This window comes from Castanea sativa, chromosome 2 (assembly GCF_040712315.1).
Source record: "Castanea sativa cultivar Marrone di Chiusa Pesio chromosome 2, ASM4071231v1".
NCBI lineage: Eukaryota > Viridiplantae > Streptophyta > Magnoliopsida > Fagales > Fagaceae > Castanea > Castanea sativa.
The window spans coordinates 50514818-50541573 of record NC_134014.1 but is presented as its reverse complement, the minus strand read 5'-3'; the positions used below and the strand labels follow the sequence as shown (position 1 = coordinate 50541573).

General features: G+C 33.8%; 1 protein-coding gene across 7 annotated transcripts; it reads right to left on the bottom strand.

The window, feature by feature from the left end:
- Positions 1-1508: 1508 nt before the first annotated feature.
- Positions 1509-17120, bottom strand: LOC142625833 (putative LRR receptor-like serine/threonine-protein kinase At5g10290). 7 transcript variants are annotated; one of them, XR_012842411.1, is made up of 14 exons: positions 16799-17079; positions 15951-16094; positions 15543-15675; positions 15304-15375; positions 13139-13282; positions 12961-13032; positions 12724-12789; positions 10557-10627; positions 10307-10450; positions 6804-7145; positions 4151-4545; positions 3045-3360; positions 1882-1997; positions 1509-1657 (listed from the first exon to the last, which is right to left on the bottom strand). XR_012842411.1 is itself a non-coding variant. In XM_075799563.1 (13 exons), the coding sequence occupies exons 2-12, from the start codon at positions 16027-16029 to the stop codon at positions 3046-3048; spliced, it is 1833 nt and encodes a 610-aa protein (XP_075655678.1). In that variant the 5' UTR covers positions 16030-16094; positions 16799-17120; the 3' UTR covers positions 1726-1997; position 3045. The 7 variants fall into 7 exon arrangements, 6 of the variants coding, with proteins under 6 accessions (XP_075655678.1, XP_075655673.1, XP_075655675.1 ...); XM_075799563.1 differs by lacking the exon at positions 1509-1657 and having other exon boundaries at positions 1726-1997; positions 16799-17120; XM_075799558.1 differs by lacking the exon at positions 1509-1657 and having other exon boundaries at positions 1726-2225.
- Positions 17121-26756: the final 9636 nt, after the last annotated feature.

The following is a 26756-nucleotide window of genomic DNA, read 5'->3' as shown; positions in this document are numbered from 1 at the left end:
AAATAAGTTGAATAGTGAAATAATTTTCATTTTTTATTCTAACCCAAACTCACACTAACCTTCTTATTTTTAAAGAACTTCATGTCCAAAAAGCAAGTCCAATGGGTGGACAATTACTGCTTGATCTCTTCTGATTTATTGAAGGGTAATTTGGTCATTGCCCAAGATCGTTCAACGGATATATGAAAACGCGCACAAACTTTTACCAAAATGCACCTCAAAGCTCCTTTAACGCGCTGCACGTTCTCTTCACAAATCCAAAACGCAACTTTTTTCAGAAAGTTACGTTTTATAACTAACCAAACAGACTTTTTGGGTTTGCTTTTTCAAAACGTGATTTTTGAGTTGAAAACATTGAAACAAACAAGCACTTAGCCCAGAACTAGGCAGTAGGCACAACCCAATCTTACTAATACGGTAATACCCAACGAGAAAGTGATTCGTTCTCGGCACAATGCCCAATTTACACTCTTTTTTTACGATAGAAGTTAGAAATTTATACTATTTAAGAGAACATGATTCTCCCCATTCGAATGAACTGGACATTGTCCATTTTAAATACCAAGATGTAGTCGTTAGGGACTTGAGGTTATATACACGATGCTATATAGTTTGAAATTTTATTCTACCAATTAGGAGTGATTACTAATTTTAAACGATGGGATAATTTATACACAATTACATTCTTGAAAAATAAATCTTGACAATAAATTTAATTTTCTCCATTTCAAAAAACAAATATAGATTATGACATTACAAGCTTAATCAGTTGATATTCTATCCAGGACTACAAAAGGTGATATTACCATTGATGCAGCTAGGATTGTACTGATACTACAGATTGTGTATATTGGATTGGATAAATTTGTCTTAACAAGGATAACAATAATTAAGATAGAGAAAATCGTTTTATATATCTCAAAGCTTAAAACAAAAGGCAGCCATTTTGATCTTTTCCATATGGTGATGATCAGGCATTTAAGAGCAGAAACAAACACTTAAAAAAAATGAAAATAAAAAATGTATCAAAAAGAATTGCTTTTCAATGTTCTCCACAAATAACGTCTTGCTTCAACAAAGAAATTAAGTTTACTTTCCATTCCCACCTTCTTCAAGATTGCTTTTCAACAGAAAATTTTAGAATAAAAGGAAAACAATAAAAAGTCTTCTCAGAATTTATAAGGCATAATTCTTTAGTCCTGCAATTCACTGGAAGCTAAACACAACCATATCAAGGGAAATTGTCCAATTTTCTATATGATTTCCATATATAATCATATTTAACCTTTAGCTCTGGACCTCTGGTTTAGATGGGAAAAAGATCCATCCCTTTACTTGCAGATATGACCTATGCATCTGTAAATAAAAGCCTAAAAACTTTATGTAAAAGCGAAAAGATATCAATAGTCCAATACTATATCAAGCCACCATATTTTCCAGACATATTGTCAGATTGTTTTAAATAAGATTTATTTTCCTTCAAATTTCAAATAGGGAGTCCTTTGGAATTTATCTTTTTTTTTATCTTCTTTTTTTTTTTTTTTTTTTTTTTTTTTTAATGAGGGTGTTGGTGTGAGAGTTAGCAGTTGCAGTTGCAGTTGCGGTTGCTTGGTGCCCATGACATTTGATAAACCAGTTCCTTTTTATTGCAATGCATCTGCACCAACCAATTAAAACCCACTAACTATATATCACATGTATTCATATGTATATAGGTCTACCAAATTTATGAAGAAAAAGTGCATTCATAGAACTACTGAAACTAATTATATGTATATTCGCAATTACAATACTTAGGTAGACATCCACTGAATATCATACACCATCATAATCAACAAATTTAGGTATAAAAAGTTCAAGATTTCATAATGAGAGACTTACGCGAAGCCGTTGAGGTCACGGAAATAGCAATACAAACTCTGTACATGTAACACCTGTGACCTGTGTTTCCATAGATGTTTGGTATATTACAGTTGAACACCTGAGACCTCCTCAACCTTCAAGAGGAAGACACAGATCACATATAAATACCAATGCAAATTTTTCTTTTAAATCAATTCCCATAGACTTCTCATTTTAAAACAAACACACAAATAAAAATTGGTTTTTCTGGTGAAGCCATGTCAATTGAAGCTCTAGCAATGGCAGGCATTGACTGTATCAAGTGCACCATCAACCTTGAAGAGGTGGAGCATAGAGATGTGGAGAAGACACCACAGTACCTTCTAGCCGAGCAAAAACCAAGCACTGAGAGTGAGACAAACGAGGACCAAGCTGACAGTGAAACAGTGGCAGGTGAAGGAAAAGATTGAAGCATGGACTGAAGCACAGTTCACGCCATTTCCACTTTTAATGTTTAAACAAGAAAGTCGTATTTTAACTGATTTTGACAATCAGCATGGACTGAAGCTCTGTTCTTTTTCTTTTTTAACATGGAAGACATTTACAGAAGCTTGTGGTTCATCCATAAGAAATATGTGTATTATGACTAAACTTTTAAAGTTGGAACAATGTATGTACCTAAATACGTGTATATTTCATGTCATAATTTTATCCTTTCATATCTTTTAATTCCAATCAAACTAATGCTAAGACTGATGAACTGGAAAAGACATTGTAAGATTCAATTCCAAGTGCAAAACAAAATAGTCAGAGAACTTACACATATGTATGTACATTCGTATGTAAGTATATATAGAGAAAGGGGGAGATGAAGTGCCTTGAGTATGCATGATGAAATTAGAGGAATTCACTATATTTATATGTGAACAACATGTGTATGTGGGGGGGAGGGGGGGGGGGGGTGGTTTGCTTTTTCTTGTTTCTAAAGAGTGATCACATACCCACATGAACACAGAAGAAAAGTACAATCACATAGAAGAGCTTGAACCAGAAATACATAGAATATTTAAGTATCAAGGCCATGTTTCTTTCAATTGGGTATACAAACAAGCATCAGCAGAGAAATCATTAAGCTATTCTACCAAAAAGGAAGATAATACAGGCCCATCATCTAATGAGGGAACAAGTAGCTTATCTGTTACCTCATCTTCCACCAGACAATTCAATAGCATCTTGGTTATAAACTGAGTCTTCTCCCCAGTCAAATCTTCTCTGCAGTCTCTCATACTCTTGCCTGCGAGTAACCTCAATATGCTGCCACTCTTCCCACCTCTCAGCCAGCCCCTCACCCTCCAGCATCCGTACAACCTCTGACATTGCTGGGCGATCCTCTGGTGACAACTGGGTACAAAGCAATGCAACCTGGATCATCATTTCTACCTCTTGAATGTCGTACTTTTTATTTAGGTTTTGATCTACAATATCTTCTAGTCTCTTCTCCCTTTCCAGTTTCTTGACCTTCATAACAAAATAAATACAGAGTTTATTAATTACCAAGTTTAAGGTTAAAAAAAAGTACAGAACTCAGAAACTTCAAATAGGGTGAACACTAGGAAAAAATAAACATACACAAAAAGGATCATTTATAAGAGACTTCCAAATCACTTTGTACACAATATTATTGCATGACATGGAATCACCACAAATTTTTGTTCTTCCAGAATTACATGCCAGTCTTCTCGAGCTTATCAAAAGTGGTAATACTTGGATGTAGTAATCATCGTTTGCCTAAAAGCAAATGAACCCCCAGCTTGAACAAGCATGCAATTCCCTCAATACAACTAAAAACTCCAAATGGCAGTAAAACAAAAGGGAAGCATTTCATCTAAAAATTTTCTTTTAATTATATAACATGCAAGGAAACACTATCTTATTGGCAAAGTACATTTGCCATGAAGTGAATGAGACATTTGTATGTGCAAATTAATTGTTGATGCACGAAAGTATATGTACTGAAAAATATAAAATGTAGCATCCTTATTGGCAATGAGGCTACAAATTATATGTTTTCTGTGGGTCTCTTTGACATCACTTAAGACAAATCGTATTGATGTGTTTGCTCCATCTGTATGTAGAGTATGAAGTACATAGCATGCTTATAATAGAAATTGTACTCCAAGTAATACTTGTCATATAGTTAAAACACTTAACATATTACCCATACATAAAATCATGACACTGGAGAGAGAGAGAGAGAGAGAGAGATGCACTGAAAAACCAAGGCACTTTCATAACAAGGTTATCTTACATGGTCAAGCAATAAAACATCATCTTCTTCTTCCAAGCGCGAAAAGTCAATTGCCCGTTGACCTGTTACTATTTCTAAAAGCATGATTCCATAACCAAAAACATCAGTCCTTTCTGATGACTTCCCAGTGGACAAGTATTCAGGTGCTATGTGGCCCATTGTCCCACGAACTTGAGTTGTTACATTAGTCTTTCTAACATCAACCAGTTTTGCCAGGCCAAAATCACCAACAACCGCTTCAAAATCTTCATCAAGTAACACATTTGCAGCCTTAACATCCCGATGAATAATTTTAGGATTGCAATGTTCATGAAGGTACTCTAGGCCACGAGCTGTGCCTAAAGCCACTCGTTTTCTAGTAGGCCAATCTAAAACAGGCACCCCAGCTTTAAGATCTGCATTAGTGCTCAAAGCCAGTATTATATTGTCAGAAAAACTGCTACAAATTGGTAGTAGACTAAGATTCATATCAGGAATGGTCCAATATGCTACATAAAAAGTGATGTAAAATCCTATCAGTCAATGAAACACAATGACACAAATAATTAATGACTGAGGACTTGTCTTATTGACATACAATGATACTTTTTGCTTTTCAGGATACAAAGTAACACATAAGCCAAAGAAATTTGGTTGGTACTCAGAGTTTGATGACAATGCTAATGACAGAGAACCCTAAGTTTTCCCATTTCTATTCCCCAAAATCTAATATGAAAAAGCTGCAACTTCCATGGCCAATTGTTGTTAAACAGGTCATGTGTGGTCTACACATATTTTTATGGCTAACATGCACTTTACACCCACAAACTTTGGGTTCACTTCTAAATTGGTGCCTCAACACTCAAAGTTTGTAAGTTACACCCTTGACTATTACAACATTGTCAAACACCCCTTCCGTTTTGGTCCGTCACACTTTCACTATTAACCTGCCTAGAAGCAATGTTGTTTTTCTTCTTCTTCTTCTTTTTTTTCTTTTTTTTTTTTTTTCTTTTTTTGGTCCAAAACGTCGTTTTTGTGTAAGTTAATGGCAACATTCTAACAGATGTTGATACCATTGTAATACTTAATGGTCTAAATCGGAAGTTTTTATAATTAAGAAACCAATTTAGAAACAACCTCAAATTTAAAGGGTGTAAATAGTATTTAACCTATTTTTCTCTGCGTTTAAAGGCTTTCACACCATAATTTTAGGGTATAACTCCAAGCAGAATAATCACCACTAAGGCTCTTATTTATAAGTAAATAAGGAATTTATTGAAAAAAACTACTTCATGTACGTGGAAATGAACACAAATGACACTAAGGCTCTTGGATAAAAACTAAAAAGTGAAAGGATAGAAAAAAAAATCCCAATTTCTGTCATGTGTTTCATAGGAGAGATGGAAAATTGATGTATTTCCTTTTTATGGTTGAGAAGTAAAATGGGAGAAAACAAATTACTTTGGACTAATTTATTATTATACCATGATTATTAAATGAAAAATTATAATCATTACTTTTCATAGTACATGAATTTTTATTAGTATAATAATAGGAATCATGTATTAGCATATTGCATCAAATAGAATTTTTGAGAACATGATGCAAATTCATCATAGGATTATTATGGTTTATTGTATAATGTATTATCATCATTCTTTTTTAAAACTCTACTTAATATTTTTATATATGAAAATTATGTGAAATTTGGTTATTCATATTTGATAAAAGATTAAGTGACATTGAAAATTGGATGGATAAGGGGCAAAATTGTAACTCTAATGATGGATATTGGAAAGATAAGGGCTAGAATGGAAAGAATCAAAAGTGTGGGCCAAAGTTGACAAACAAACCATCTTCTCTATCAAATGGTAATAAACTTCAATCTCATCCCTTTTTTTCTTCCTTCATTTTCTTTTTCCCCCTAAAATCTTCTCTACCAGACAGAGTGTAAGAAGAAATTAAACATCAACTTAAACTGCTTTTCATAACCACAAACATGGCGGAGAAAATATTTTCATCAACAAAGAAAATTGATGATTCTCTCTTTTGAAAGACTTGTACTTCAACTGCAGGCATTTAAACAGCCTCAATGATTTGACCTGTGATAAGTACATATGCATATTGTCTTACTAGCATGTGAATGCACCAAGGGAAACGAGAACACAATTTAGATATGGTGTAGCAAGTTACATATAATTGTAAATGTTCAAAATGGGTCAAGAACACCCCTTGTAAATAATCCAAGGCCAATTTTTGCAGGCTTGATATATCACCAGATCCCAAACTGGTATTTGGTGTTGAGCATCAGACGGGATAATCCATTCTGATCCAATCCAGAATGAGATGGAAAATCCACAGAAGAACAATTTAACCCCACAGCAGCAAAGGGATTGGGGAATATGTAAAAACCCACTATTCACCACTAGCCAGCTCTACTTCACTGCCAGCCAGGTAAAGGCTGCATGTGGTGGCCGGCCAGCCAAGCATGACAAAACCCACTGGGGATATAGCTCAACTATTGCAGATGCACACACAAAAACCAAATACTACATTTATTCAACCTGACTGACTGTGTGTGTGTGTGTGTGAAAGAGAGAGAGAGGGAGAAAGTCTCCGTGTAGTTTAACTAATAGCAGATCCTATGCACATAAACAACTAAAAGAACAGATACCTCGTAGGCAATAAGCAACACTTAAATTCTGCATGAAGGGATAGACTAAAAGGCGTTCTGTTGGAGTTGTGCAAAACCCAATTAGCCGTAAAAGATTCCTGTGAACAGCTACACTTATCATCTCAACTTCACGCTGGAAAGCTGCATCTCCTCCAGGACTTTCATAGTCAGTTAACCGTTTCACAGCAATTTTTGTGTTATCAGGTAACACCCCCTTGTAAACTTTCCCAAAACCTCCCTGTCCTAGAACATTTTTCTCACTGAAGTTGTCTGTAGCTAACTGTAGTTCCCTCCATAAAAATCTTTTCAATTGACCAAATGCAATTCTCCGGTCAACTTCACCTGAGCACACAAATTAAAATTAACAAAGGAAAGGTTTCAAAAGAAGATTCTTGAGTTTAAGTTAACATCAACTACCAATTATATCCCTATGACAAAGTACCCAAGGATTATTGAATGTGACAGAATAAAACAAATTAACAAAATGAAGAGAAACACTATGGAAACTTAACCCCCCCCCCCCCCCCCAAAAAAAAAAAAACCACAAAGGAGAAAGAATTCAATGACGCAAGAATCTAAGGGAGTCATTAACTACCTGATTCAAAATGATTCGATTTCAATAATATATTGTAGCCCTACTTTATTATCAATTGCTTTCGATTTTACACAAGAAACATAAGTTATTGAAAACACTAGTTTTGACCCCAAACCAATTATGCAGTGGATTAATAGATTAATTAACAATTATTCAGCTATGTGATTACACAGTTATATCAATTTACTCAACAGAGCCAGCAAGTCACCAAATTTGTAAGAAAAGATGAGCAAAACAATAAACAAGAGACAGCCATATTATGATGAAGTGGAAAACCAATGGAGATGCACCAAAGGGAAAACCACTTCAGAGTTACCCTTATCCCAAAAGAAATTCACTAATAGAATTGAAGTTTTTACAATATGATTCAAAATCTTGAACCTCGACTCTAATTGGTAGATTATTTACTAACATAACCTCACAATCATCTCCAACACCTTCGTACTCTTCTATCATAAACACCTTTCCTGAACCACGTCCATGATCACGGTCAGACCCTCTGATCGACACCAAGGACCCTTCTTGAATATTTAGATATCGTAGTGCCAAACTGGGTTGATTAGTTATGCGGTTTCAGGCTTTGATCACATTGACTGATATGCACCCAAAGGAATATCACTTTCTGTACTTGCGGGTTCACCAGGATAGATGCTTCTGTTTTCTCTATGTTTATCATAGGGTTTCTGCCTCACGAAGCCTCACAAAAGTCGTGTTTATGAAGCTTTATATAATAGACTTATGTAGGGTTTAAAATAAAACAACGAAACCTGATCAGATTGGGCAATTCTGTGTCAACTTCAATTGGCCATAACCCACTCATTTCAAATCCAAATCAGGTTATATTTGTCTGTTTTAAAGCCCTGAATATCTGCTTTCTAATGAAAAAAGATTCACTCATAAATTCATTTTTGAACAAAAGACAAGGACAAAAGATCATAACTTTTCATCTCCAGGATGTCAAAACTTTGTCGTATTTGAACAATGTCTAACCCAGACTCAACTCACTTTTAGAATGAATAAATTACACCAATAAGCTTGAAATTTATTACAAGCAAATGTCATGGAATGAGCCAATAAAAATTTAAAAAGTAAAAACCTAACAATTATTTTTCCTTAAAATTTGAGCAGTCAATACAGAACCCAATCAGGTAAGAAGTAAAATTCATCCACACCCACACCACACCCCCCCCCCCCCCCCCCCAGGTCCAAAAAATAAGGAAAACAAGTATATGATAAATATTCCATTTTCCAATTTCCACATCACCTTTTTCTATAACTTCTATCACATTTTGTGTGCACGTTTAATAAGCTTTTCATTAGTTCATGGATTTGTATAAAACAAATATGAATTTATCAGGAAAAAAAAAAAGGTTAAACCACTCAGGCTGGATAAAAATCCAAAGGAATCCAAACTGCTCAGAATATTTTTGAATCTGAAGTCTACTCAGTTCAAATAAAATGGTTTACACAATAGATTGCAAATTGTAATTGGATAAAATCTGAAAATTTAGCACATAAATTATATGTTTTTGAGATAGAGGTAGCGTCAATGCTAATTTGTTGTTAGTTTATCCAATAATAGTAGGTTTATGCAAAATAGATACAGAAAAATAAAATAAACAATCACATTGGGAACACAAAGATTTACTTATTTTGGCCTAAAGCCTATATCCGCAAATGGCATCAAGAGAGTTTCACTAAGAAAATTGGGAGATTACACCCAAAGAGCTCTATCACAAAACCCTAACCCCAAATACGCCCAAGTCCTCTCTCTCTAGCCACAACTAGCACGCCACAAGAATTATTAATTCTCAAATCCTGGTGTGCAAAAGACCAAATTTGTATGTGCATGTTGGCTTGGTCTTGCTCTTCTGAAACAACCAAGGAAATGGAATATATATATAGAGTTCAGAGTATTGGACCATCTTATCTGGAAATATTATCATCTTTCTAGGCAGAGAAGTTTGATCGAATAATGTGAAATCAAATAGATTTAAATAATAAGATCAAGATGCCTTACCAAATCCAGCTAAATCATAGAACTTGAATAAGATTAAGATCATCATTTGATATATTTATATGCATAGTAACAACTCAATTGAACTTACAACATGCAAAACAGACTATATACTTTTTGGTAATGGATTTCAAAAAGGATCACAACAGGGTAGCTAAATCCAAAGCTAGTTACTTGTTCAAATATTATGCTTAGGAGGTCTTGTTTTATGGTATGACAGAAACAGGCTGCATTTACACCCCAAATAACCATAAAATAGGTAAAACTAAAGGATGTGTTATACCTAGCCCTGTATAACAGCACTTATCATGAGAATACAAGAACAAAGCCTTGGCACTTTTCACGAGAATATTGTGCAAAAAGATGCAGAAATATGCTTTGCAACATTATGAATTTCAACACTCATAACAAGATATTTCACAATGAAAAATCAAATAGTCAACAGATACCCATAAGTCTGTTGTCATAATATTTCTTTTTGACCTTTCAATCAACTTTTCTAAAACTTAACCCAATTAAAGCACAATTCAAAACAGTGTCAACTTAATTGAACTAGGCTAGTTCAAGTGAGTTGAATTCAGTGCTAATTTGTTGAAATTTAGAAATAATTCTAAACATAATGTTTTTACGTTGGAGGTATCATGTGAAAAGAGCTCAACTTAATCGTATAACCATAACCCAACACGAAAACAGTTAAAAACTTAAAATTGACAATGTAAATTAACCGCGTGCACACTGGGGAGATATAGGAGAAATAGCAAAATTTGATGTTAAAAAGAAGAGGAAAATAGGAGCACCAAATGTTTTCAGCCAGTAAAACCCATTTAAACTTTTTTCCCCTATTGGAGCAGGCAATTTTAATTGGCTAAACAATTAAAAAGGAAAACGAACCTGCAACATCTACAAAAACTTCACGTTTGTAGCCACGGTTTCTACTTCTACACAGAACTAACAACAAAGCAACAAGAAGAAGAATAGCAATGCATCCTCCAACAATTCCAAGTATAACTCCAATTTTTGACGCATTTGAACCACCTGTCAAGAGAAAGAAAATATTGGCATGAAGCTAGTCAAAGAAAGAATTAATTGCACCATTGCACTCCAGAAAACTTTGTCCATATTGTAAATCAAATCCAATAACCTGAATCTCCACTTTCACTTGCACAAAAAGGAGAGGAATTAATGCTACAATTCAAGTGGTTTCCTGTAAAGCTGCAGCGATCAACAGAAGCAGAGCCAGGTGTATAGCAAAAATTAGTGGAATAATAATACTAAACATCTAATTTATAGCATATGAACAAATTTATTATCTGATACTATGCATATCAATCACACACACATAAAGAGGCAAAACAACCAGAGAAACCAAGCCCACAAGCACCTTCAGCTTCTTGTCCTTAAATTGATAAATAGATGAAATTCCCATCTACTTATGGGAAAAAAATAATTAGTTGTGCATATTTTTTCACCATTTCATCCCTTAAAAACCAATGGCAAGATAAAAGACTCTCTCTCTCTCTCTCTCTCTCTCTCTCTCACACACACACACACACACGTCAATAGCAATCTCTCAAGAAGATTTATGCATAAACAGGAAAAACAACTAGGGAACTGAAGTGCACAAGCAACTTCAGCTTCTGTGTCTGTAAATTGATAACTAGATAAAATTTCCTTAATTGTGTAAATGTTTTTACCATATCATCTCTTAATGGATGGGAAGGTGACCCTCTCTCTCTCACACACACGTGGCAATAACAGTCTCTCAAGAAGATTTATACATAATTAACACTAACACCTGTGAATAAATTGGATGATTTTCCTTGGATTGTATATCTCAATATTGAAAATGAGGCCAATAAAGTTCATTTTAAGGGTAGTAAATTATGGGAACTAAAACTAATAGGAGTCTATTTGAAAATTTATCCACCACTCATCCATCAAGGGGTTTCAAATGGAAAGTAAAGGGTGGGCCCAAGTAGGCGAGAATCAGAAAATTGCTAAAGAGTATGGTCTAACTTACTAGCTAGTTATAATAGATCTTGCAAGAAACTGTCCTTGGGTTCATTAGATACACATATTCACTGTATGGGCTTGATTGAAATTATAAACCGTCCAGTGCTTTGGGGGAGAGAAACACAGATTTCAATCCCCTCATATTCATAGCAGGAAACATGACTCAAGTTGGTGGTGAAATCTAGCAAATACAATGTTAAATAGGTGGCATAATCCAAACCAGTACAAATAGCATGCTCAGCATGGTGCCGCAAGACCATTACCATAACATTTAATCATGTAATCTTGTACATGTGAAAGCAAATTGATCCAAATCTTATAATGTATGACATGTGACAATAAAACAATGCACAAAAAATTGAAGAACAAGTAAAATAAAGATAGATGACCTAGGAGTCAACACCTAGGCTTACTTGGAGTCAACACCAAGTGAAGTAAAACCTAAGGAAAATCTCTAAGAGTCGCCACCTTAGGTTGACTAAAGTCAGCACTAGACCATTGAGAAAATAGTGATTTTATTCATCAAAATAATCCCCCTTCATAGGAGCACAAACTTTACTTACATAGGAGGACTAAACCTAATTCTAACTGATATAGGGACCCTAATTCTAAATCACTTGGGAAAACCAAATTATTGAATTACAAATAACCTTGACTTGAAATAAAAATACTACTAAACCTAATTAAATAGTAGGGCATAAAATAAAATACCTTTGACCAATAAAAATACAATTGACTATAATATTAAATAAGACCAAATTAAACTATAATTTCTTTGTACTTCCTGCACCAAATTTGACATAGGACAAGCCAAAACAATGCAAAAACAAAATTGAATGACAGGATAATAAAGGATAGAGAATCTAGGAGTTAGCACTTAGGCTTGCTTGGAGTCAATACCAAGCAATGGAAAAACCTCTTGGAGTCAACACCTAGGATTGGCTAGAGTCACCACCAGACCATTGGAACAATTTCAATTAAAAATTCAATTCATCAAAATAATCCCCCTTCATAAGAGTACAATACTTGCTTATATAGAGTTCTAACCCTAATTCTAATAGAGACAGGAAACCCTAATTCAATTTGACTTGGGAAAACCCAATTATTAAATTACTAAAATAACCTTAGGTTTAAATAAAAATACTAATAAACCTAATTAAATACTAAGGCCTAGAATAAAATACAATTGACCAATAAAAATCCAATTGATTCCAAAATTAAATAAGTCAAAATAAAAATAAAAATTTCTTTGCAGTTCCAGCATTAATATATCCATAATAATTAGTTGTTCATACTTGTAGCTTTGAACTTGTAATAAATGCTGAGGAATCTGACCACTGAGATTGTTTGAATCAAGCATTCTGCAAACAGAGTTTCAACCATGCCATTAAATACTGAAGAAAGGTGTAAGTACACAACTTCACAGAGATCTTAAATTCCATAAAACACAGTAACTATTTAAATCATTTCAATTTTAACTGAAACAAGTAAAAAATTTCAATCGTCTTTGCATCATACAAGATATCACATACAGACTGCTTAAGCTTGGAATACGTGAAAGTGACTCAGGAATGGTTCCAGTGAGATTGTTTCCACTCAAAGTCCTGCTTACATAATCAAGAAGATCACACTGTTGATAAGAGATCACAGGAGATGCAAACATCATTAAATATGTTGGAAACTGAAGACAGTGCAGAAAGAATTACTTACAGGAACTGAAGCTTCGTAAGATTACCAAGGGACGTAGGTATTTCACCAGATAAATTATTATTTGACAAATTCAAAGTGGTCAAATTTGTCAAATTCCCAAATTCTTTGGGTATCCCACCAGTTATGGCATTTCCTGGCAAACTACTGCATGATGAATGAAACAGATAAACATTAGTGTCACACTTGCACTTCTTGCTTACATAAACTTCAACATATGGAGAAAAAAATCACCAAGAAATCTTTAACTAAATCTCTAATAAGTAATAATTTAAGCAGCCATGACACTAATTCAAGGACATTACCATTAAAAAAATGTTACCAACAAAGATCATAATGTCATGGTCACAAGTTCCACATATGCTATCATAAAGAATTGAAACTTTATTATACCCCCCTCCATCCCAAAATAGATGGAATGCTTTTCCGTATTGGACTGTCACAATATTTGTGATTCTAAAAATGAAAGCACTAATCCATTTAACTTCCTATATTACCCTTTAAGTTGAACCCAACTCTTTTCAAACTTGAACCACCTTTCCTGGCTCATCCAAGAGCATATTAGGAAGATGTTATGTTTATTTTGTTTGAAAACTCCCTTCTATTTTGGGACAACAGGAACAGAAATCATCACTCTGAGTGTAATGATTGTTGTTGTTTCTTAAAATATGATTTAGAAGTAATCATCATATATTTAAAACAAACACCAAGTAATCAATGGAATGACAGAGACAAAAACTTATTCACTACAAAAACAAAAACAAAAACAAAAAAAACAAAACAAAACAGAATATTCACCTCCATCAAGTTTCATTAAAAAATTTTGGCTTATAGAAACACAGTTCAAAATCCACCTGATGTCAAAAAAAAAAATCATTTTGTCTTTAGCTCTAATAACTAGAATACATTAGGTTATTCATTATTCAATCATTTTCCTAATTTATTACGGTTAAAAAATTCCTTTTTTTTAATTACCAAAAAAGAAAGTTTTTTTTTATATAATAAATAAAAATAAGAGCATACTGAAGCCTTTTTGGATACTCTTGTTGAATTCCTCAGGAGATAATATCATCACAACTTAAGGTTTATTGGCGCATACAGTAGTCAATGATTGTTTGGTAAGGTATCCTTTGCATATTTTCTCTAAAAAGTGGTCAATGATTGTTTGGTTAAAGAAATAAACTAATAAACATCCTTTTCTCATTATGTTATGCCTTTATAAACATATTTACATGAAATAATCGGTTCCTTGTTGTCCTTTAGGGGGGAAAATATCACAGACAGAGGAAATCATCAGGACAAAATATACACATTTATTAAGAAGGAACAAGAAAACCGTTGAATAGGAACTTCCTCTTTCAAACAGAGGAAATCGTGACTACTAGGAACTTCCTCTTTCACACAGCAGTACAGTCACACGTACAGAACACAAATTTGAGATTCAAACCAATGGCAAAGAAATAAAAATATTAATAATAGAGGAAGGCAGGAATCAGGCTGAAATTGGGGGAGATTTGAATGAGTATAGAAAAATCTTCCCAAAACTCTCCCTCTCTCTCAAGCCATCCTTTCTCTCTCTCTAAAACCCATACACCAATACTTTCTATGCTCAATGTATCATTTCTCAGATCTCTCTCTTTGTCTATTATATTATTAAATGTGCTTTGGTTTGTGAAACTGATAATGAAGAATAGTGTTATGTTTTAATGAGTTTCAATCTTGGAAAGGGGTTAGGGGCATTGCAGATATTACCTAAGGGTTTTGGTTTTCATTTCAACTTGAGGGAGCTTTGATTAAAAGAAAACATGGAAGCAATGAGACTAATGAGTGTCTTCTGAATAAATTTATAATAAAAAAATAAACCCACACATTCAATGTACGTCAGGATCGGTGTAGGATTGTAGGATCATACAATCCTACTGATCCTAAATGATCCCAAACCAATCTCGCTGGCCCAACGATTCTAGAACAATCCTAGTCTTTTTGGTGAAGTGGAATCATACAATCCTAGTGATTTTAACAACCATGCTTTTTTACCACAATAACCCAATTCTCCTTTGGAAGGAAAAGACAAAATTAACAAAAAGTACTAAAGCCTACCACAGCCTAAAGAATCAATAAGTTGTTTTAAAATTGACATTGGCTGAACTAATTCTTTTGATACTTACAGAGTTTCAAGGGTCTTTATATTTCCTAATTGTGGGGACAAGGTTCCACTAAATCCCATCGATGACAATGATCTGCAAGAAAAAAATAATGTAAGCATAGACCAGACAAAAAGGTATTAAGATAAGCGAGTAAAGCATAGAAACTTGCACAAATCACAAAATCAATGATTTGTTGGAAACATTTTGATCAAGCATGATATGATTAAGATAAGGAAACAGTACATTAAATAGTATCTTACAAAGAAATAACATTATTATTAGGGTCACAATTAACATCGACCCAAGTGCACGGGTTAACTTGATTTGGGTTCCAGCTTACGAGCTGACTAGGTGAAGCTTTCAATGAAATCTTCAATGCATTCAGGGCATCACCTGAAACAGAGCACAGGAAATTTCACCACTCAGGTAAAGCTAATATGTCAACGTCAGTATGTCAGTACCAAAATGCAAACTTCAGGAAAACATAGACAATCAGAAATAGAGAAGAAATTGCAGATATTCAATCTTTCTACAGTACTGGACTCACTTAACCGAGCTATTTCTGTGATGACATGTAAACTGCCAATGAAATTGAAAACAATAAATATACTTAGCATAGCTATATGTTGTCTGAACGAATTAAGAATCATGCGGACACAGCCTTGTACCTTGTGCATCAGACAATACAAGCGACGGCAAGCAAGCCAATATCAAAACGGCGAAAAACAGCTCCATCTTCAACAACATCAATTCTAGCTACAAACGAAAACGAGATCCATAATGATCGATAAACACAAGATTACAAGCCATCACTGCAGAACATCCCAGCATCAAATAGCAAACTGTTAGATTTAAAAAGCAGACACTGTATAACATAAACGAACTTTCAGATAATACAACCGATGGCAAGACAATCCAAATAGTAGTTAATCTTAAGTCAGTTTTAGCAACTCCTCTAATGTTACTGCCGTGGTAAAATCTAATCCACTCATTTCAAAACGAACAGATAGGTCCTAAGAATCCTGAACGATCCTAAACTAAGACTTGCGAATATTAACGCGTAAAATTCTTTTTTTTCAATAATTCGATAGTTACAACAGTGGAGAGGGCCTCCGTTGGAAACAGGCAATAGATGTCAGTTGAGCTACAAGACTCTCGGCCTTATCGCGTCAAGTTAGATATACAACACAGTACAAACTATAAAAATCAAATTTCTTCAACTATAAAAAAATCCGTACGGAATTTGAGCCCATAGCTATATATATATAAATATCATATTCCTACGGCAGATTCGAAATTAACCTGCGGTAAAAAGAATCAAACAGTTAAAAGAGATTAAAAAACTATTCCCAGTCCTAATACAGATTCCAATTTCAACGACTGATAAGTCAAATTTTAGTAACTATTTTCCTTTTCCGGTAATAAGCAATGGAAGTAAAATTACAAAATTACGTTAATACTGAAACTGAAACATAGAAATGAGAAATTGATAACAAAAAATTCAAAGAAGAAGTACCTGTTGATGTTCTGGGAGAGGCACTGAATCAAAAGGATCTTACATGGTTAGGGCTTTTATTTATCGAAGAATTTAATGTTCAAGTAGCCAAGCTGGCTTCGCTGAGAAATGAGATAACTCTCAGAAAGAAAGAAAAGAAAGAGAAGGTGTTGCGCTGTGTTGTACTTGTATTTGTATTTGAAATCCAGGTACAGCAAAACAAATCTAAAGAATTAAAGCAAGGGAGGACCTTCTTTTTTTTCTTTAGTGTAATTTAGGGGTTAGAAAGAAAAACCAAAAAAAATGCAAAAGTTGTTGTTGAATGTGTTTTGTTTGTTGGTCTGATTGATTGGTGTGAGTGTGACCAAAGACTAGGGGTGGTGCAGGTGCTCACTCACTGGATGGTCCACACAATAATAATATCTAAGACTATTGTGGACCGCATTTATTACATTTGGGGATTTTGTTTTGTTTTTTTGAGATTTTCTTTGTGCGCGTGCTTTACAAACTTCCAAGTTCTAACAAGACTTTTTGTGCGGAAACAGTCTATAAAACAGACAGGGCTGGCCAAGAGAAAATGGAGGTGGAGGGCCCTCTACTTTTTTCTTTTGATCTTCTAGATTCAACTCCCCTTTTATAAAGCCATCGCATGTTTAGTTTAACTGAGATCCACATGGGTGAATCATGCATTGCATTTATTGTATGCTATCATATGTGGAATTGTGTACAAAGATTTGATGCTTTAAATATCATGTTTAATGTGGGTTGTTGAATTGAAATCTTTTTTTACCTTTAGAATTTTTTTTTTTTTTTTTTAGTAATTGATAGATAGAATAAGAATATATAGGAAATTTGAATCTAGATGTCAAAGACACTTTAAAAGGTACCAACCAATTGAGTTACAAGATTCTTAATAAACTTTGGATTATTTTAATTAACCAAGTTATTAGGCTGCGTTTGTTTTGGGTGTAAATGAATTTCGAAAAATATTTTACACCCAGTAGCATGTTTGGTAAGGCCTGTAAAATAAAGTCAAACAAAAAATCATGAGTTTTGACCTGAAAATAAGTCCTTTGACTCGGAAAATACTTTACACTTCTATTTTACCTTCAAATCATTTCTGAACTCAGACACCCAAAGAGAGAAAGAGCACGAAGAGAGAGAGTAGAGAGAGTGAGATCAAGCTCACATCGTCGAGCTCAGACCACCGTCCCAAGCCCAGACGCGCTGTCAAGCTCGCGCCGGTGAGATCGAGCCACGAGATTGCACCATAGAGCTCGCGCCGTCGATATCGCACTGGCAAGATTGTCCCGCCGAGATCGCACCCCAAATCACATCGCCGAGATCGAGCCGTCACCACCCTCTAGATTGAACTCTTTTCATCTCAATCTCGGTGCCGCCTAAAGCCTGCCACCGCTGGACCGGTCTCATCGCCCATAACCGATCTCTATCTTTCTCGATCTACCTCTCCCTTTCCCTCAATTTGTGATGACTCTCTCTTCCTCCTCCCTCTCTCAGTCTAGCCGAATGATTTTGTTTTGAGAATGGTTTTGTTTTGATTTTTGTTTGTTTAAAAGTTTATATATTGCAATTTTCTATTATAAAATTTGTTTGGAAGCTGAGAAAATGTGAGAAACTAGTAGAAAATTTGCATTTTCAAAATGTTACCAAACACTTGAAATTATTTTCTAATATAATTTTTAAAATGCAACCAAACACTAGAAAATATTTTCCTTTCCCAAAAATATTTTCACTTGAAATTATTTTACACTCAGAAAATATTTACACTAAAACAAACGCAGTCTTAGTTAATTCAAATGTGTACAAGTCATGATGAATATGTGATAGGCATAGCCAAATCGCCAAAATTAAAGTATAGTTGAAAATAAATTTGACACAACAATCTGGTCACAATTGGAAAAACCCTAACGAAAAAAAAAATCCAATGAGGGTAGTTTAAAGGCTACTATGAGGACAAAAGTTCCAAGGCATGTTCTTAGGCCTTAGGCCTAATCCGAGGGTACTTACTTGTCCGAGGACGGTTTAATGTTATGATGATATCAAACTTGAAGACTCACGAGCAAATTGTTCCAAAAGAAGCTAGTGGAAGTAGTCCGAGGAGGGGTATCTCCTCGTCTAAGTGAAGTGAAGGTCAGATGATACGCCATGTTGATTAAAATGATATTCTAAAAAGTCTTAGGGATGAAGATATGTTTCACAAGGGCACGGAGAGGAAGAACCGATAGGAAATATCTTAGAGAAAGCTATTACCATCACATTGAATGCTCTATACCTAAATCTCTAGCCGCATTAATGAGGAAATGACATCTGAACAGTGATGATCAACCTTACAGCTATTATTTGAAGGCTTCAGGAAGGGGCTGATGGGACAAGTATCTAGATCGGTGATCTGATCCATACGAGAAAGATGGGGAAAAAGAGGAGGATGATATAAAAAGAAAAATAAAAAGAAAAAAAAAAGACATTCAAGAAGGGGGATCGGGGAAAAGAGAAGGAAAACACTATACACATCACCATTCATAATTGTAATCTATCTTTGAAAAAGGGAAAGATAATACAAACCATCATCGGCTTGTGTCCGAGGATAAATTTTGTTACATAAACAATTCATTGTGTGTGACATTGCAATCGAGTCCATCATTTTTGTTATCCAACATCACTAAAACCTAGATTTCAAGCCCACTCTCTACAAATTTCATTATATTAGATTTTTTGGGCCTATCCCCTTCTTACTGTTAGGTTTTGGTGCAAATTGTGACCTCACAGTTACCACTAACTTGAAGAACCCACTACGATGAAATCGAAGCTACAACAATAAGAAATATACCTTATCTCAAAGTTGTTGCCTATAATAGAACTTACTAATGCTATCTGATCATAACTCCAACCCAATTGGACTCTTCTACATTGTGGATCACTTCGATACAAGGATACCCAATTCGAGTCTGACTTCACCACTTTTGATTCCTGAAGATGTTGGTGCAAATATCTCACATGAACACTTAGGTTATGTTTGATAACAGTTTTTATTTTCTATTTTCAAAAACTTGTTTTTGGGAATATAAAGAAAAACAATTTTCTTGTATTTTCAAAATTAAAAACATGTTTAATTCATTGAAATTAAAAAATAGTTTTTTGAAGAAAAAAATAAAAAATACTAAAATATGTTGTTACTAGGATTTGAACTCTAATGCTAACTAATTAAACGAGACAGATTCATTAAATCAAATGTGTGTTTTCATTATCTTTTGAAAACTAGAAACTGAAAATAGTCTTTTGCATGTTTTCAATTTCCATCATAAATTGAGTTTTGAAAATAGTTTTTGTTTTTTATCCATTTTGAGTTGTCAAACAACTTTTTTAGTTTCAAAAATAGAAAATTGTTTTTAAAAACAGAAAATAAGGGGAAAAAACAGTTACCAAACATATCCTTAGGGGGTGTTTGGTAATGTTGTTATAATAATGTTATTTGTATTTTTTGAAAATACATATGGATGTAAAAGTGTGTGGAAATACGTGTAATATATATATATATATATATATATATATATATATATAACAGAAGCGTTTGAAACTCCCACAATTTTTCGCGTCACCACTATTTTCTTTTTCTTTTTATTTTAAGTTTTATATCTTATATATTTATTATTTCTCTTCAATGTGTAATTATCTTATCCAGTGTTACAATAGTTTAGTTTAAGTAAAACTCTATTAGATATATATTTTAAGAGCTTGAAAATTTTCAATCAATGCCAAATATTCTAATTAACCCAATAAAACGGCATGAGATGAAATTATCCCAAAGAAAAATACACCGATAGCCCCATAGGGTATTTACTTAATGAAGTTTGAAATTCAAATCAAAGATTGTGTGACCCACAAGAGACGAATTATAGTCCCATTGGTTCTTGCTGTGATAAATCAAATTTTCCACCATGCTCAACAACCTCATACACGACGACAAGTAATGGTCGGTCATTCTCATTCACTATTTGCCTCGAGAAAAAGTGGAACCCAGCTGAATGTATTATATATGGGACCAGACCCACAAGACTAATCTGTAGGCTTTTGAATGCAAAAATTTGTCGCTTTTATATATTTACATATATATATATATATATATATAATCAAAACCTCTAAAACTCCCACAATTATTTTTTTATATTGTACATGGCAAAAAAAGCATCTCTATTTTTTTGGAGAAAAATCAAAACTGTAACCTGTGTCTTCTAGCCTAGGGAACGATAAATTTTTATTTGGTATGTTATATATAAATTTGTTAAATTTGGTTTGGCTTTTAAGTAGAATTTGGGGATTCTATAAATTTTGAAGTTTTAAGTCTTGAGGTTTTGGTATTTGCATCTCAATAGGTTGATCTTAATTTTTCGCCTTAAATGCTTATTTTAGGTTCGTGTAATTTTTTGTTTTCCTCTTAAAAGTTATGATTTTTGGTTGATTAATTGTTTTTTTGTATTAATTTCAATTAATTATTTGTTTAGATTCAACATAAAAGATAATATAATTAGGTATTATAATTTTGATATTGTTCCATATTTTGAAGTGTATATATTGTTATTATTACGAGAAAGTCATGTTGCTATTCAAATTTGAAACTTGGTGTGTCTTTCTCAACCATGGTTTTTGTTTATATATTTGCAGTTTATATTAGTTTTGAGTGTGGTTGTATATATAACTATTAAGAGTTTTGCTTTATAAATTTAAGAATTGTAAATTACTTTATAGGTTTCAGTAACTATGCACTTGAAACTCAATAGTGTTCACTGTTAGACAACATTTCTAAACCATGGAAAAGTATAGAAGTTAAACATTTCATTATTTTTATAAAAAAAAAAAATACTAACTAGCAAAATGACTATTTACTCATTGTTGGATTTTTTTTTCAAAGTCAATAACTTTTCCGTGTATCGCACGAGTTAGTGACTAGTACTGTTTAAAAAGCTGAAATTATTACTCAAAATCATGTACCAAACGGCCCTTAATCTCCAATGTTTTAAAAAGACACAGTGTGGTACAAAAACCCTAGACACACATAAGCTCTGTTTGGTTTGCATTTGCAGACTGTGCGTTTGCATTTTTGGTTTTTTTATTTTATTTTATTTTAAAATCCAGTGCCTCTTACACTATTCATGAGGCATGAACAGTGCAATCAAGAATAGTAACCAAAACTCAAATAGTAACTTTTTTATTATTTTTTTATTGTTTTCAATTTTTAGTTTTCAGCAAAATAAGCAGTATCTAAACGCACACATAATATTGCAGCCGCTTCTCCAAGTGTACAATGTTCTTCTTTATGATGAAAGCTATTAAAAATATTAGACGTAAATGCATTTTTAGTCCCTACATTTTTGGTTTTTTTCTATTTTGGTCCCTACATTTTATTTTTATCACTTTTAGTTCCTAAACCAATTAGCGCGTTTCATTTTAGTCATTTCCATCAATCAACTAGCGGAAAGGGCTGACGTGGCTAATGGCACAGTAAATTAATAATTAAAAAATCTATTTTGGCATTAAAAAATTGTCACGTCAACATCTAAATTTAAAAAAAAAAATTTATTAATTTTAACTAAATGAAAAAAATTAAAAACAAAAACCCAACTGATACAGATCAAAACACCACAATCCCAGATCTAACACACAAATAAACGCGTATTCACAAAAAGAAAAGAACACATAGAACTTTCGAAGATGTGCGTTTTGAGTCATTGCCTTTCTATCTATCTTCCCAATTTCGCAGCTCCTTCGATTCTCTCTTCTCTTTCATTCAATTTCTCGTTGTATCGCTTGTCGCTAGTAAGGCCTTTGATACTTGTGAATTTCTCAAAGGCGAAGCTTTGAAAAAAAAAAAAAAAAAAGAAGATCTAACACACAAACAAAATTATTTGTCTCTCTTGGAGTCTTCTTTAAACTCAATCTTCAAAAGTAAATCAAGCCCACCTGACACAAACCAAAAACCACAATCCAAACTTCGTTTGCATTACAACAATACAAACAAACCAAACCCATCTTCGAATCTTGATAGACCAAAAACAAATTGACCTCTTGTGATGGATTAATTGGCCAAGTTTAATTAATTAATCAATTTAACATGCAAATGTGTGGTAGCACAAACAAATGACCAATTAAACTAAGTATGCAGCGGAAATTAAATGACACGGTGATTTGTTTACAAATGGGAAAAACCTACAAGGCAAAAATCCCACCGGGTGATTTTAAGGTCACCACTCCCGAAATTCCACTATTATCACAACAAGTGGTTACAAGTAAAGAAATCCCAAATACCTTACCAACTTACAGTTGAACCCTTACCTCAATACACAATTGGACTTGTTTTGTAGTGACAAATTCTCCTTTCAATGCAGTTTTGCTATGCCCAAGCATACAGATGTCATTATGATTGGCAGGTAACAATGGTGAGATGGTTATTTATGCCTTTCTCTTAGGATTTTATAGTCCTACCCGTCAAAATGAGTGATACGAGTGTTAAGTACAAGAAATCACTTAACCTTACTCATCACAAACAAATAGCCGCAAAACTCATTTGCTTAGTTGTGCATAGGAATGCTCATCTAAGTTACAAGAGATTCAAAGTTTAGAAAACTCTGTTTCAATGGCCATTTTAAGGTTTACAAGAACCAATGTACACATACACACTGTTTTTGTATTTTTATGATTTTTCTCAATTTTTTTGATTTTGAAAACAAAACAAAATAAAAACTAAACAATAAAACAAAAACAGACAAACAACATGAAAGCATGAAAGAAAGATGCATATGCATGAAGGTATGATAGAAAATGCAGATGTATGAAAACATGATTCCAAAAGCAGATAAGAAATCAAGCAATGAGAGTCCCACTATAGATACAAAGAATTAAAGCAGAGGACAACAAAAAAAACAATTAAGTCTTAGACTCCTTTCTCACCCACACAGCACGAGTCTTTGGTTGTGAAGATGAAAAAGCACGTGTCCTAGTATGTTTACTAAAGGACATAAAAGAATTAAAATTTTCTTGAAATTGAGTTAAAAAACTCAAGACTTTCAATAACTCTCCAAGAATAGGTACAGAGCCTTTAGACAAAGGATGAGACCTATTAGACACTCGCTTATGAGGAAAAAACTTAAAACAATTAGAACGAGTGTATCCAAACACCACAATGGTGACAAACATGAGCAGTTTTAGAGCTACTCGGCTTCCCAAAAGGAGGTCTAACTTTAGAGGTTGATAGAGACCTCAACTTAGGACAATTTGGCCTAATATGACCAGCAATGTGACAATGATGACAAGTGGGGACAAAAACAGATTTTTCTTTCATCGTAGAAGGAGTTTTAGACATAGGTTTAGAAATTTCAGCGTTAACATCAGATTGTTTAACTTTGATTATCCTAGCAATATTAGCCTTCAACTCTTGATTATTCCTTTTAAATAGAGGAATATAAAAAAAAAATTTCCTTTAAATTAGGCTCAACAACAAGTTTGACACTAGTTAAATTTTCAACTTCAATTTTAAATGCAACTAGTTGCTCTTCCAAATTCTTAAATTTGTCCACCTGAGATGAAATTTGATTTTTAAATTTCTCATTCAAATTATTTGCTTCATCCAATTTTGCAATCAAATCATCTCTTTCAAGTTTAACATTTTTAAAATTAGCTTTTAATTTTGTAGAATACTCAAGAGATTTCATACAAATATTATAAAGCTTGCAATAGGCATCTTGATAATCATCATCATCATTCAACACAAGATCATGCAAATCAAAGCAATCAAGAGCTTCCATGACAACGGGGTCAAGGATCACACTCAGGAAATTAATCCACTCAGAGTAAACCCGCTCTGATACCACTTGATGGGAAATTTAAACTCCGATTAATAGAATTAACAAGTTTTAAACCCAAGTCATTAATTAGATTTATTATGAATAAAATTTGTTAAAACAAACAAACATCAATATCATGTCAAAACTAAGTGCAGCGGAAAAGTAATTAAGACAAAATATGATGACCTAGGAAAACCAATGAAACCAACCAGTTTCACAGTAAAAAACCTAGGAGGGGAGAACCTTCCTGAAAATCAATTCACTATAGTAAAGATAAGTTTTAGATCTAGTACAAAACCTTTGTCCCTAGACTCTACAATCTTCGTAGATGAACTCACTGCAGAAACCTTCTACTGCTTCAGAACCTCTGAACTCTTTAATATAAGAACGCCACCCTTTGATGCACGGATCCCAGTACGTGACTAACTCCTTTACACGAATCCCAATACGTGACTCACTCACCAACTTGAGAAAGAAGAATGTTGGCTACAAAGTTCTTCACTTCATCAACGATGAAGATCAAGAAGCACTAAGGCTGTGTTTGGTTGGGTGTAAAATATTTTCTTGGTATAAAATAATTTCAGGTAAAAATATTTTTGGGAAAAGAAAATATTTTTAGGTGTTTGGTGGTATTTTAAAAAATACTTTGGAAAATATTTTCAGGTGTTTGGTTGTAATTTTGAAAATATTATAAAAAATACATTTTTTACTTGTTGCTCACATTTTCTCATATTTTCTCAGCTTCCAAACAAATATATAACATCATTTCTCAGCAGGGAAACACAAAAGAAACAAAACCCAAAAAAAAATCATAAAATTTGGGAGAGAAGAAGGAAGAGAGAGAGGCGAGATCGCAAAGCGGCGCGATCGTGATCGTGCAATAGCGACAACGGCACAATCGCAAAGGCGGCGCGATCGAGAAGGTGGCGCCAGTGTTGGGATGCGATCTCGCCGGTGCATCTGGGGTTAAGGCACGATCTCCTTAACTCTCTCTACTCTCTCTTCTTTCTCTCTTTCTCTCTTTGCACGGTTGAGTCTGGAAATGGTTTAAAGTGAAAATTTTCACTTCAAACCATTTCTGGGTTAAACCCATTATTTTTACGGTTAACGAAAATGCTTTTCCAGAAAATTCTATTTTTCATGCGCAACCAAACACACAGCGATGTATAAAATGATTTCCTGAAATGGTTTGAAGCCAAAACAAATGCAGCCTTGGTTACAAAACCCTAAGGTGCAAAAGATGTAGTAGCTTCTTTCAGAGAGAATAAGGTTTTGGTCACCTTTTGCATATGTTCTCCTTGTATTCTCTTATGTGATGACCTCTAAAAAAAGCCTTATATATGCTTAGGGTTGTGAGAAAAGAAACCCTACACAAATACAAAAGTTTGGCCCAAAAATCAGATCTGAAAATCTTGATTTCCGTAACCTCGATAGATAGAGGTGTCGAGCAGTTGTCGAGCTTCATTAAACCTCGATCGATAGAGGTGTCAAGCAGCTATCCACAGGTGTCCAGTAGGTGTCCAGCTTTAGTGAACACTTTTTCTTCACTTGTTTCTTGGTCCAATCTTTATGACTTTAATACTAGACTTGAACAATATGTTCTTTGAAGTATTAAACACATTCTAGATCTACTCAAATACAAGTAAAATGCGTTTTGTCAAAAGATTAGCCAACTACATAAAATATGTTCTTAACAAATCCAAACACACCAGCCAAAGAAACCCCACACCCACAAGAACACCCGGTCAAAGTAATCGTTTGGATCTAAGACTACCCAGATCAGAAAGAAAAACCCAATTCGGTTTTGAATGTTACCAAGACTTTAGCTTAGATGGGGTTTCTCTTTCCAATGACCAAGACCTAGATAGGGACAAAGACCATGAAGTCGAAGTCAAGGCAAGCCGAGATGTGAGTCCAAGATGAAAGCTGAGACATGGGTTCAAGTAGAAGTCGAACAAGCACTTATGGGAGTAGATTTCGTCAGAGATGAGAGAAGAAAAAGAGGAAGACAGAAAGAGGCGGAGAAACTGAGAGAAAGATCTGGGGAAGAATAAGAAAAGTAAACTTAGATCTGTTATGTTTGGGTGTGTGTTGTTATATTTAAATCTGGGTTTGTGTTCATT

Excerpts from the sequence above, each read along its gene's own strand:
- LOC142625833 (XM_075799563.1), bottom strand. The coding sequence starts at position 16,029 with ATGTTGTTGAAGATGGAGCTGTTTTTCGCCGTTTTGATATTGGCTTGC. Across the intron at positions 10,628-12,723 it reads TTACAAGTTCAAAGCTACAA|CTTTACAGGAAACCACTTGA; the intron begins GTATGAACAACT and ends TGATCGCTGCAG. Across the intron at positions 7,146-10,306 it reads AGTTTTTGTAGATGTTGCAG|GTGAAGTTGACCGGAGAATT; the intron begins GTTCGTTTTCCT and ends TTGTGTGCTCAG.